This window comes from Macaca mulatta, chromosome 9 (genome assembly GCF_049350105.2).
Source record: "Macaca mulatta isolate MMU2019108-1 chromosome 9, T2T-MMU8v2.0, whole genome shotgun sequence".
NCBI lineage: Eukaryota > Metazoa > Chordata > Mammalia > Primates > Cercopithecidae > Macaca > Macaca mulatta.
Window position 1 is genome coordinate 27,542,994 of NC_133414.1, and position 14,438 is coordinate 27,557,431.

Genomic DNA, 14,438 nt, shown 5'->3' on the forward strand with positions numbered 1-14,438 from the left:
TAGACATCCTATCATGCCGAAATTTGTGCCACTGACCTTTTACCTGATTGTCTTTTGGAAACAAGATCTGAACTGTAGGACCTGGAGTCAGAGATGACCCTGATATATTTCTGGAAAATTGTTTTTTAGGCTTTGTTTCTTTTTTCTTTCTTTCTTCTTCCTGATATCTTTCTGGAAAATCATTTTTTTGGGTGGGTGGCGCCTTCCTTCCTTCCTTTCTTCTTTCCTTCCTTCCTTCTCTCCCTTTCTTTCTTGATGGGATCTCTCTGTGTTACTTAGGCTGGAGTGCAGTAGTGAAATCAGCTCACTGTAATTTCAAACTCCTGAACTCAATCTGTCCTTCCACCTCAGCCTCCTGATTAGCTGGGACTATAGGCGATTACCACCGTGCCCAGCTAACTTTTTAAAACATTTTTTTGTAGAGGTGCATCTCACTGTGTTGCCCAGGCTGGTCTCAAACTCCTAGCCTTAAGTGATCCTCCTGCCTCAGCCTCCCAAGTAGCTGGAATTATAGGCATGAGTCGCTGTGCCTGATGATATTTTTAATACTAGAGAAATAAATGTGTTCGTAATGGCTTCAACTCTGGGAGAGGAACTCCCTGACTCAGAAAGCATGAGTTTCAGCCATATTTCAGGTGATATGTGGCCCCCACCCAAAGACTACAGATGAGCTAGGGGCACACTCCCAGGAGACTGACTCCATATGCCACCCTGTTCTAAATATAGTCTCATTCTTATGCTCTAATTCTGATGTCCCAGGCATCATAAATGACCACTTGAATGTTTTGCTCTTGTTAACCTAACCCTAATTCTACCCCTACCCCTACCCTTTCCTGGGCATGACCACTGCCAGGCGCATCTTTCCCTGCTGCCAACATTCAGTTTCAAATCTGGCCCCTCCCCTTCCGCTGCATCATTTCCTCTCAGCCCTCCCTAATCTGGTCCTCACCCTTCCCACAGTTTGTACCTATGGAGACAAGCTGATTCAAGCACTCAGTGTCCTGGCTCTTAAAGCAGAGCCAATTTATTTGGGATTCAGTCAATAAAGAAAAAAACAGCAGTCATTCATCAATCCTTGGTCATAAGATCAGTGTTGCTAATGGTAGATGCTCCTTGTGAACTATGGCCTGGCTCTGTTGGATGCCTGGTTAGGGGAAAACAGGAGCAGCTAATAGGAGCTCAGGGCATCCTTCTAACTGGAAGATGTATAACAAGCAAGGCAGTGCCTGCTTGTGACCAGGGGCTGGGCCTCTTCCTAGTTCTTTTCTCTGCCTTTTGTCTTCAGAGTTGATCTGCTTCTTAACACATTCACTTTTGCTATCTTAGAAGCAAGGATTCATGTTTAATTGGTTTGTTTACTTAGAAGTCCCACTCATTAGAGGCAGCGTTTCGCTTATATTTGGCTCAACTACTTTCTCTTGCTTGGTTTAGTAACACTAATGTTTACTAACATTAAAATGAAACGAGTTTTGCAGCTAGCATCTATTGACAAATATAATTTATTTATTTCAAACTGTATATTTCAAATTTAAACATATTCAATGCTTATTGAACATCTAAACGTATAGCGTAGGATAAAGGAAAACATAACATCTGTTTTTTAGATCTGAAGCACAACCACTGCTAGATATTTTGGGAAGACTTTTAGTCCAGTTCAAGGTGATTCTCCTAGGGCGTGGTGGCCTCCCATCTAAAAGCAGAAACTGTCCCAGTTGGGATTTGGTAGAATTAAACTGCGTATTTACTTCCTTTTTATCCCCAGTATTGATTTTTTACGCTATTTTATTGGTTTTCTTGGATATGTTCTTTGTCAGTAGCTGCTTCTAATCTATTTTGATAGTAAAAGGCAACTTTTATTATCAAGATAAGTGGCATGATTCTGACATCCTCTAAGCACAGCATGCGGCCTTCACAGTTTACTGCAGCACAATTTGAGTGACTCTCCAATACAGTCTCTCTTTCTCTCACTTTCTCTCCTGATCTCTCTCACTGGTGTTGACAGCACCCCCAGTGTATGTGTCCCTTTAAATACTCTCAGAGTTTACAGTTCACGTGTGCATTTGTGATTCAGCACAATCCAAAGGAATGACAGGAAAATCAAAATCAGATATTCTCTAAAAATAACACCATTGGAAATCTCTGAAACCGTTAAACCATATGATTTCCTAAGCCATTTCCCTGCCATAGTTTTAAAATAAATGATTGGTAGTTTGATGATTCATAGTAGTTTGATGATTCAGTGAGTAGTTTGTCTCATTCAGAAACAATTTTTACCATGTAATGGGAGTTTTGTGGGGGTTTTTTACACAAATTTATGTGTCTGATGTCTAAGATGAGAATGCCTTTTTTCTGTTTTAATTGCGCTTTCATTTCTCGTGATAGTCTAAAAATCACATGCTAGCATGTTTTCTTTGGATTATTAGTTATGTCTTTAGGGAAGGTCAAATAATATTTGTGAAAGAAATTAAATATTTTAAAGCATCACAAAAAGTAATGAATTTCCATGAAATACTTCATTTTTAAAAATTGGTTTTAGGCCAGGCGTGGTGGCTCACGCCTGTAATCCTAGCACTTTGGGAAACCAAGGCGGACAGATTGCCTGAACTCAGGAGTTCGAGACCAGCCTGGGCAATACGGTGAAACCCCGTCTATTTTAAAATACAAAAAATTAGCCAGGTGTGGCAGTGTGCACCTGTAATCCCAGCTACTCAGGAGGCCGAGGCAGGAAAATTGCTTGAACGCGGGAGGCGGAGGTTGCAGTGAGCCGAGATTGTGCCACTGCACTCCAGTCTGGGAACAGAGCAAGACTCTGTCTCAAAAAAAAAAAAAAAAAGGTTTTGATCAGAATGGAAGGGTGTGTATATTCCATTTGGTTTGTCATTTGTAATAATTTAAAAATAATTTGATACCTTTTTCATTCAAAAAACATGAAACAAGTTACAATTCCAGAATGCCATGATTTAGCCAACGTTGATGACTTGAACTAAACGACAGGGCCAAGGAGGTAGCTGGTAAAATAAAAATAATTCTGTGCTAGGGAGTCAAGATCCCTGGGCTAAAGTCCTTGACACTGCTTATTTCTGGCTGTGTGTCCAACAACTAAACTTTCTGGTCTAAGCTTATTTACCAGTAAAAGGAGGGGAAAGGGATAATTAATTTCTGAGTCACTTCCAACTCTATGATTTCATGACTAAAATTGAGGGGCACTTAATTTCCTTCTAGTCTTTGCAGATTGCTTATGCCATTTTATTGCTTTAAGTGTCTGCAGAATTGAACCTAAGAATAGAGAACATATTAATATCTCACGTACCAGCAGCTGCAAATGCTAATTGCAAAGCATCTCCTTCTGTCCCATCAGTTCTTATCTGCCTGGTATGTGAACTGCAGTAACATCCTATCCTGGGTCCACTCCTCCCCACACTCCCTCCACCCCCACCTGCCTCCCTGTCCTTTCTCAACAGGAGCATCTGCACCGTGGCTCCAAGGAGTAGACTGGATAGTGCCACATCTGCCAGGGTTGGGCCACTTTGTCCTGGTCCATGATGACCCCCACCTACTTTGCGGTCTGGTCATTGTTCTCTCAGTCCTCTCTCACATAGGTATCAGTTAGGCATCAGGTATAGGTTGAGGCCCTAAGAAACGACTTAGCACATTTTGCCAAAACAACTCTGGACACCAAACTCAGTCTACCCTGCATTGACTGTTGCTTCCATTCCCAAAACAAAATCACTGAAAAGGAAATCATATATTTCCCAACCACAGGGCTCTGCCACTTAGAGAAGTTAATTGGCTTTTGGGGAAAAAAAAAAAAAAAAAACTGGCTTAATGAGAATTTTTTGTTCTCATAAAAATCTAACCACTCACTCAGGATGCAAAGTTTTGTGTCCGGAATTGGTGGGTTCTTGGTCCCGCTGACTTCAAGAATGAAGCTGCGGATCCTCACGGTGAGTGTTACAGTTCTTAAAGATGGTGTGTCCAGAGTTTCTTCGTTCAGATGTTCAGATGTGTCCGCAGTTTCTTCCTTCTGGTGGGTTGGTGGTCTCGCTGGTGAGCGTTATAGCTCTTAAAAGCAGCGTGTCTGGAGTTGTTAGTTCTTCCCAGTCGGTTGGTGGTCTGGCTGACTTCAGGAGTGAAGCTGCAAACCTTCACGGTGAGTGTTACAGCTCATAAAAGCAACATGGACCCAAAGAGTGAGCAGCAGCAAAATTTATTGAAAACAAAAGAACAAAGCTTTCACACTGAGAAAGGGGACCCCAGAGAGTTGCCAGTGACTGGTTCCAGCAGTGTGCTTTTATTCCCTTATCTGGCCCCACACACATCCTGCTGATTGGTCCATTTTACAGCGAGCTGATTGGTCCGTTTTACAGCGAGCTGATTGGTCCATTTTTACAGAGTACTGACTGGTGTATTTACAAACCGTGAGCTAGACACAGAGTGCTGATTGGTGTGTTTACAATCCTTTAGCTAGACACAGAGTGCCAGACAGAAAAGTTCTCCAAGTCCCCACTAGGTTAGCTAGATGCAGAGTACTGACTGGTGTATTTACAAACATTGAGCTAGACACAGAGTACTGATTGGTGCATCCACAATCCCTTAGCCAGACATAAAGGTTCTCCAAGTCCCCACTAGATCCAGGAGCCCAGCTGGCTTCACTTAGTGGATCCTGCACCAGGGCCGCAGGCAGCCCTGCTCGCCAGTCCCGTGCAGGGCACCGGTACTCCTCAGCCCTTTGGCTATCAATGGGACCCGGCCCTGCGGTGCAGGGGGCAGCGCTCATCGCTTGGGCCCTCGTCGCTTAGGCCCGGCAGGAGCCTTGGGCATGGGAGACTGCAGGTCCCCAGCTTTGCCTCACGGAGAGGCAGCTGAGGCCCGGTGAGAAATCAAGTACCCGGCAGGCTGGCACTGCTGGGGGACCCGGTGCACCCTCTGCAGCTGCTGGCCCAGGTGCTAAGCCACTCACTGCCTGGGGCCAGCGGGGCTGGCCTGAGTGCTGACCCGTCGAGCCCACGCCCACCCAGAACTTGCGCTGGCCCGTGAGCGCCTCGCGCAGCCCATTTCTCACCGGCTCTTCTCCCTCCACACCTCCCCGCAAGCAGAGGGAGCAGGCTCCGGCTTCGGCCAGCCCAGAGAGGGGCTCCAACAGTGCTGTGGAGGGCTGAAGGGCTCCTCAAGCATTGCCAGAGGCCGAGGAGGCGCCAAGAGTGAGGGCTGCTAGCATGTTGTCACCTTTCAGTTTGACACCAAAAGAAGGGGACATTTAGATTTATTTTAAAATTCTGAGAAAAGTAAATAGAAACAATGAAGCACAGATTGAGAGTCTTATAGACGTAAAACAAGAGAGATTCTGTTTTGAAAGTGAAGGAAATTGTACTGTCACTTGACTGAAACAAAAGAAAACAGTTTGACAAGCATTTATTGAGTACTACCTGTGTACCAGGCCCTGTGCTAAAAACTAGAGATATGAATTAGTCACAGTTTCTGTCCTCAGTAAGTTTGTAATCTGATAGAAGAAATATACACTAGGCATCATGTCAATAAACTCTATGACAGCAGAGAATTTCACGGAAACATGAAGTCTGAGGTGGAAAAAAGAACACCCAGAATGGGAAAAAAGAACAGCGTAAGCCAGAACTGAGACATGAAATTAACAAAATAACATGGAATGCTTGGGAACCTATGAGGAGTTTGGCTGAAATATGTCAAAGAAAACTAGCTGGAAATGATAATGGACAGGCAGTCAGGCACAGGAAGATGTGGCACCTTCCTTCTAATGCCTTGGTAGGAAGCTGGAGCTTTATTGCTAGGGGAATAGGGGCCACTGAAGGATTTTAACTGGAGACATAGGATGATGTGATTTGCCTGCTAGAAAAGTCACTCTGACAGCCATATGGAAAACGGATTGGCAAGTGGCAAGACCAGAGGCAAGGAGACTGGTCAAGAAGAGGATCATGCCAGAGGCAAGCTGTGCCCTAATCATGCTTTTGAGTCTAGGTATGACCCTCACCTTGACGGATAAATATGCAACTAAATGCAGGCAGTTCACCTGGTAGTTGTTTTTAATATCCAAAGAAGGCATGCTTGTGCTCAGAAAGGACAATTTACAGTTGCTTATATTTAATTAATTCAGTATATGTATTAATGATTTTGAAACCATATATCTATATCTAGATTTTTTCTTAAAATTTTAAGTTCTGCTCACTCATCATTTTATTCAATTTGTGAATCCAACAGTTTTTTGTATAAGAATAGAAAAAAAATCTCAGTTCTTTATTCATTTAACTCATAAACATAACTTTTCATTTCTCTAAACAAACATAACTAAATTCTCTTAAACACTTGAACTTATATAAAAATTTAGTACATCTCAGTCTTTTGAATGCTCCAAATGATGGACAGAGCAGGCTTACAAGGACTGATAAGTGCTTTCTAAACTTTCTAATAATTTACCAAATCTTCTTATCCACTTAAACTTATTAGTGCCTAAGAAGATATAATAATTCAAAATTATTAATGTAGTAAATCAAGTTATCTTTTACATTTGAATGCAGTTTGCAATCAAAATATGTTCTGCTTTTCAAATTAAGGTCATAAGTGTTATATCAAATAAGTATTTAAATTTAAGTCGCAAGACTAATTGTCAGAGGATTTACTATGTCGCTAATGTGATCTTTACTGTGTCTCACATATTAAGTTTTAGATATTTAAGAATAAACACACTGATTATTCCGAGATTACATATCTTATTCATAAATTTAACCAAAAAAAAAGCATTAGTTTGGTAGGGCTACCATAACAAACTAACACATACTTTGTAGCTTAAACCACAGAAATGTATTGTTGACAGCACAGGAGGCTCAAAGTCTGAGATTAGGATGTGGACAGGGTTTGTTTCCCCTGAGGGTTGTGAGGGAGAATCTGTTCTATGCTCTGCTCCTAGTTTCTGGTGGTTCCCCAGTCATCATTGGTATTTTTGTACTGCAGGTCCATCACCCCATCTCCACCTAAATTTGTCTTCACTTGGTGCTCTCCTTGTGTGTGTCTGTCTTTTCAAATGGTGTTCTTTTGTGGTTTTTTTTGTTTTTTTTTTTGAGGCGGAGTCTTCACTCTGTCGCCCAGGCTGGAGTGCAGTGGCACCATCTCGGCTCACTGCAAGCTCTGCCTCCCCGGGTTCGCGCCATTCTCCTGCCTCAGCCTCCCGAGTAGCTGGGACTACAGGCGCCCGCCACCGCGCCCGGCTAATTTTTTGTATTTTAGTAGAGACGGGGTTTCACCGTGTTAGCCAGGATGGTCAGACACCAGTGTAGCAGATTAGGAATCCACCCTACTCCAGAATGACCTTATCTTAACTATTTACATTTGCAATGACCCTATTTCCAAATAAGATCACATTCTGAGTACTGGGACTTAGGACTTCAACATATGAATCTGAGGAGTACACAATTCAACCCACAACAGATACTACAGATTTCATTTACTTCAATACCTCTATTCTTATTTTTATATTTTCCTGGGGTTCTGAGCTGAGACTAAAAGTTCAGGACTATTCTTTGGGGAGAAAGAATTTTGAAACTTTCTCCAAAATCTAGATCCTGCTTTTTTCTGGGACAAGGTTTCTCAACCTCAGCACTATTTACATTTGGGACCAGGTAATTCTTGCGTGGTTTCTCCTATGCAATGTAGGATGTTTAAGCAGCACCCTTGATCTCTACTCCGTAGATGCCAGTAGCGTTCCAACCCCATTTGTAACAACCAAAAATGTCTCCAGACGTTGCCAAATGTCCTGTGAGGGCAGAGTTGTTACCCCTTTCCCCACAATTGAGAATGACTATTTTAAGGTCATTTAATCCAAGCCACAGATGGGGAACCCCAAGATGTACCTTTCAGCTGATATTTACTTGTGTTACCTGGTGTATTATACATTCCACTTGGCATATTTCAGGTGTTACTCCTACTCAATTTTCATTATAACCCCTCTGAAGAATTTTTCTGCAGGTTTGGGTAGGCAGGATTTGGAGATGCAACTCTATATACAGCCAAGCCTCTTCACTGTTTTACTGGATTCAACCAATCCCTTAAACTTTATGATGGAATTCTGCATCATTTTATACACTTCCAAGTTCATAGACCAGTTTTATACTAATTACATTGGTAACATCCTTATCAAGGGTAAAAAAACACATTTTAAAACACTTTTATTTAAGTTCAGGGTACCTGTGCAGGTTTGTTTACATAGGGAAACGTGTATCATAGGGTATTATTGTACAGATTATTTCATCATCCAGGTATTAAGCCTGGTACCCATTAGTTATTTTTCCTGATCCTCTCCCTCCTCCTACCCTGTGCCATGCCTCCTACCCTCCAACCTCCAATAGGCCCCAGTGTGTGTTGTTCTTCTCTATGTGTCTATGTGTTCTCATCGTTTAGCTACCACTTACAAGTGAGAACCTGTGGTATTTGGTTTTCTGTGTCTGTGCTATTTTGCTAAGGATAATGGACTCCAGTCCATCCATGTCCCTGCAAAGGACATGATCTCATTCTTTTCTATGGCTACATAGTATTCCATGGTGTATATGTACCAATGTATTTTCTTTACCCAATGTATCATTGATGGGCATTTAGGTTGATTCCATGTCTTTGCTATTGTGAATAGTGTTGCAGTGAACATATGCATGCATGTATCTTTATAATAGAACAATTTATACTCCTTTCGGTATATACTCAGTAATGAAATTGCTGGATCAAATAGTATTTGTGTCTTTAGGTCTTTGAGGAATTGCCACAGTGTCTTCTACAATGATTGAACTAATTCAGACTCCCATCAATAGTGTAGAAGCATTCCTTTTTCTCCACAACCTCACCAGCATCTGTTATTTTTTGACTTTTTAATAATAACCATTCTTACTGGTGTAAGATGGTATCTGATTGTGGTTTTGATTTGCATTTCTCTAATGATCAGTGACCTTGAGCTTTTTTCATGTGATTGTTGCCTGTATGTATGTCTTCTTTTGAGAAGTGTCTGTTTATATCCTTTGCCCACTTTTTAATAAGATTGTTTGTTTTTTTCTAAGGCCTATAGTTTCCTCCAGAAAAATACAGCACAATGTCAGATGCTGTATGAATTTTTCCACCTGAAAGCCATGAAAGCCCATGCTGGTTGCTTCATTGCAAGTTACGCATATTACAAATGCTAATTCCTTAGCAGAATTTCCTTAGAAAAATTATCTACATCTAATCTGTCAGCATAGGTATTGTTCCACTTCTGAAATACACCCTACATGCATTTACTTCTTTCCATCTCTACCATTTACTGTTATATCCAAGTCACTGTTACCTCTCACCTAGACCACTGCAGTAGCCTCCTGAGTTTTCCGTCTTGCCCCAATCCACTCTGTTTCACAGTATAACTAGATTCATCCATTTAAAACACAAAAGATAATGTTGCTTCCCACTCTGAAATCTCTGGTAGCTTTCTCTGGCAATTAGCACAAAATCAAACCTTTTTTTTTTTTTTTTTTTGGCAGCCCAATCTCACTCTGTCCCCCAGGATGGAGTGCAGTGGCACGATCTCGGCTTACTGAAGCCTCCGCCTCCTGGGTTCAAGTGATTCTCCTGCTTCAGCCTCCCGAGTAGCTGGGATTACAGGTGCATGCCACCACGCCCAGCTAATTTTTGTATTTTAAGTAGAGACAGAGTTTCGCTATGTTGTCCAGGCTGGTCTCAAACTCCTGACCTCAAGTTATCCAACTGCCTCGGCCTCCCAAAGTGCTGGGATTACAGGTGTGAGCCACAGTGCCCAGCTCAAGCTCTTTCTGTTGGCCCAGAGAGCCTGGGTGGTGTTGCCCAGGCTCACCTCTCTGATTTCTTACTGTACCGTTCCTCATCCTCACCCTCTTCCTGCCCTCATGGGTCTTCCTTCTTTCTTCTAGGAAGATTTTTGCCTTTGCTGTCCTCTGCCTAGAATAGTTCATGTCTGGTGACTTCCTGTCATTCAGGCCTCAACTTCCACATCACCTCCTCTGAGGACAACCTTCCCCGACCTCCTAACTGAAAAAGTCTGCCTGTCCTTTCCCAGGAACTCTCCTCTTTATTAAGTTAGCACCTCTTAGCTCTATTTTCTTCGTAGCCCTTGTAATTTTTTTTCTGAACATATCATGTTTGTTTATTTGCTTATTTTCCTACTGTTTGCCCCCCAACCCCCGCACGGCCTGAACACCCCAAGGAAGCCAGGATCCTTAGCCTATCTGCTACTGAATTACCTGAGACTAGAACAGTGCCCAGCATAAAATATGTTTTTATTAGATCAATGAATAGATATCCCACATATATATTCATTCAACAAATATATTTGTTTATATATTTACTACGTATATATTTATTATGTATGAGTAAATGCATGTCCTTGAAGATGTTTTTTCATATCCAGGTTTTATCTGGACTTGGAATATGGGAGTGAATGGAATAATCACCTTTGTTAAGTGTAGGAGCTGGGCTGGAATAGATGCAGCAACCTGTAAAAACAGTAAAGAATTTTGCCTCTTTCCTGTATTTCACTGTACCATGAACATAGTTGAAGAGCTAGAATTACCACAGACTCCTTGACAAATGCCTCCAGTGTCTCCAAAAAGAATCATATATGTGTGTATATGTGTTTCTGAATGTAATTTGATATACCTTAATTAGGAATGTATGTTAAAGAAATAATAACTGCTATAAACTCTACGCTGTCATCTAAAATTCTTATGTGGCCTGGCACAGTGGTTTACACCAATAATCCCAGCACTTTCAGAGGCCAAGATGGGCAGATCGCTTGAGCCCAGGAGTTCGAGACCAGCCTGGGCAACATGGCGAGACCCTGTCTCTACAAAATACCAAAAATAAAATTAGCTGGGCATAGTGGCATGCAACTGTAGTCCCATCTACACAGGAGGCTTAGGAGGGTGGATCACTTGAGCCCAGGAGGCAGAGGTGGCAGTGAGCTGAAGATAGTGCCACTGCACTCCAGCCTGAACAACAGTAAGACCTTGTCTCAAAAAAGAAAAAATAATAATAATCTTATGCTTACATTTAAACCACACATATCCTTTTATTTTGGTCCTGGGATCTTCTGATTTTTCTTTCTTAGCTCTCCTTTATTCACACATACAGCCTCACTTTTAAGATGGCCTCAAGGAAAATCCATATGGTAACAACCACACTAAGTTCTGAAATTCAATTCTGCATGGATAGATTTATCTATGGCCTAATGAATGAGGCATTTCTACTTCCTCTGAGAACAGCTTCTCATTTTTATTTTTTATTCATATTTGCATTTATAAAATATTTTTAAGCACTTACTGGGTAACAGGCACTATGCTAACCTCTGAGGTTAAAATAATGAAAGAGGATGAGCCTACTTGGATCTCAGTGTGGCATTATCATAGTCTACAGATAGATATGATAGGGCCTGAGGGTTCTCTCCCTATCTGTCCCCAGTCATAGTCACTGGTTGGCTGTACTCAAGGGAAGAATGACGCTAATGTTTCTATGGTATGTTTCAGCAACTTGGAAGCATATACAGTATACTGGCTGCAATCTTGAATGTTGGCAACATTGAATTTTCTTCTGTGGCATCTGAACACCAGATTGACAAGAGCCACATTTCTAATCATACAGCCCTGGAGAACTGTAAGTTTTATTATCTTCTATTCAAAACTGAAATCTTTCAAAGTCTTATGGCATACCATAAGTATCACATAAGGATCATTTCAAGCAATTGTGCTAACCTAGAATCCTTAAAAGAATACTCAGATTTAATGTGTGTAAAATTAAAATTTCAAAGTCCACTACTTAAAACATCTTCACGCTTCTAAATTAACGGATTACTGTAGAAAATGTTTCTAAAGACTAGGCTTTTATGACTATTTTGGGAGCTATTTACATTTCGATATAAAAGCACAGATAGTATAGTTAAAATTCAGTAAACTGATCTGAAAAAGAATTATGTTAGGCCGGGCGCGGTGGCTCAAGCCTGTAATCCCAGCACTTTGGGAGGCCGAGACGGGCGGATCACGAGGTCAGGAGATCGAGACCATCCTGGCTAACACAGTGAAACCCCGTCTCTACCAAAAAAAAATACAAAAAACTAGCTGGGCGAGGTGGCGGGCGCCTGTAGTCCCAGCTACTCGGGAGGCTGAGGCAGGAGAATGGCGTAAATCCGGGAGGCGGAGCTTGCAGTGAGCAGAGATCTGGCCACTGCACTCCAGCCTGGGTGACAGAGCGAGACTCCACCTCAAAAAAAAAAAAAAAAGAATTATGTTATTGTCTTATAGATTTAACATCTATATCATTTTACAAGTAATAAAGACCTGTATGTTTTCATACTAGATGGATTTTACACTCATTCATCCTGGGTTGATTAATTTTGCAATCATTTTTACACAAGAGAAGCATGTCATAGTATTTGCTTCAAATCAAGTTTTCCTTAATAGTAGAGTTTGATAAATTATTTCCAGTAATTTAAGGTTTTCCATTAATATCTGCAACAGCACAGCTTTTTTCTATTTAGTATTACCTAGTATGCCCTGTTATTTTATTTTTAATATTGGCACCCACTTTCATAATTCCATATTTGCTGTTTCATTAATAATAATAAATGGAGAATCAGTCCTGGTCCAGAGGCTCACATCTCTTTTTTATTTTATTTTTTTTTTTTTTTTGGAGACAGAGTCTCACTCTGTCATCCAGGCTGGAGTGCAGTGGCATGATCTTGGCTCACTACAAGCTCCACCTCCCGGGTTCATGCCATGCTCCTGCCTCAGCTTCCCAAGTAGCTGGGACTACAGGCACCTGCCACCATGCCTGGCTAATTTTTGTATTTTTAGTAGAGACAGGGTTTCACCATGTTAGCCAGGATGGTCTCGATCTCCTGACATCGTGATCCGCCCACCTCGGCCTCCCAAAGTGCTGGGATTACAGGCATGAGCCACCATGCCCAGCCCAAAGGTTCACACCTCTAATCCCAGTACTTTGGGACGCCGAAGCTGGTGGATCACCTGAGGTCAGGAGTTTGAGACCAGCTTGGCCAACATGGTGAAACCCTGTCTCTACTAAAAATACAAAAATTAACCTAGTGTGGTGGCACATATCTGTAGTCTCAGCTACTTGAGGAGGCTGAGGCAGGAGAATCGCTTGAACCCAGGAGGCAGAGGTTGCAGTGAGCTGAGATTGTGCCACTGCACTCCAGCCTCGGTGACGGAGCAAGACTCTGTCTCAAAACACAAACACACACACGCACGCACACACACACAGACACACACACCCAAAATAGAGAATCATGATACAAATTTTAATTTATATACTTTTTCCTGATTTATGCTCAGGAACAGAATGAGATGGGATAGTTTTAGGGGGCTAAGTGCCAAATTATCCTGGTCTGGACCTGTCCCCAGCATCCCTATAAATGCTATCCCACTGTGTCTCTGGAGCCAGTGTGGAAATACAGTAGCACAAGTGTATGGAGTTGGCTTGTAGTGACTGGCATGTGCCTGGAAACCTCAAGGAAACGTTCTAATTTTCCATATATAAAAAATTTAATTGGCATGTATGATATTAACTTATCAGAAGTAGAAGGAATAACCCTACAACTCCATTGATAAGTTGTAAATCTTACATCTGATCATATTCATAAGAACTAGCAGCAGCCAGTGGAATGAGTTGCAATAGAGATGGGTTGTAGGTAAGAGTATACCTAGAAACAACCATACTAAAAAATGATTTTGATGATTGAGAACCTATTTCTGCATAAGAGAAGACAGTCATATAGGTTACAAAACGTTGATATTAATATGAATATCATTGAAATTAATTAACGTACTTTCTGGAATAACCACTCATGGAAAGTTAAAACTTTATTAATTTATATTAAAATGCTTTAATGAAAAGTTATAAGGAATTATGTCCAAACCAAGGCTGCATTTCCATATGGTTTTACAAAAGCATTGTTTCAATTAAGCACCGGTTCTGACCATTTTGTCCCATAAATATCTCTCAAATCTGACCACTTCTCTTTATCATCATTGTCGCCATTCTCATGAAAAACAACATCACCTCTCACGTGAACAAGTGACCTCCCATTTGTTCATATCACATCAAAAATTGAGTTTTTCCAGGTCATTCTGCACGATTATTTCAGAAACCACATAACCCATGTATCAGTGGGCTCTCTGTCTCCCCCTTTCCCTCTCCGTCTTCACCTCCACCTCCCTCTCCCCCTCCCTCTCCCTCTGCTCCTCCTCCTTCTCCTTTTCTCTTCCTGCTTAAATTTCTTGATTGGCTTCCCATTCTTGCTGGATAAAGATCATCAAGAGTAGTGCTTTGTTTAGAAAGTATTGTACTTAGCAATATATCCCCAGGTAAAATGCCTAGCATGTAGTAGACAATAAATCTATGTCAAATAAATA

General features: G+C 41.5%; 1 protein-coding gene across 1 annotated transcript in view; it reads left to right on the top strand.

Annotated features, from left to right (window-relative positions):
* MYO3A (myosin IIIA) overlaps nt 1-14,438 on the top strand; it is a 249,363-nt gene that overhangs the window by 145,074 nt on the left and 89,851 nt on the right. The window contains exon 16 of the mRNA XM_015146647.3: nt 11,538-11,664. Within this exon, the coding sequence (XP_015002133.3) occupies nt 11,538-11,664 (127 nt within the window). The remainder of the gene's footprint in view (nt 1-11,537; nt 11,665-14,438) is intronic.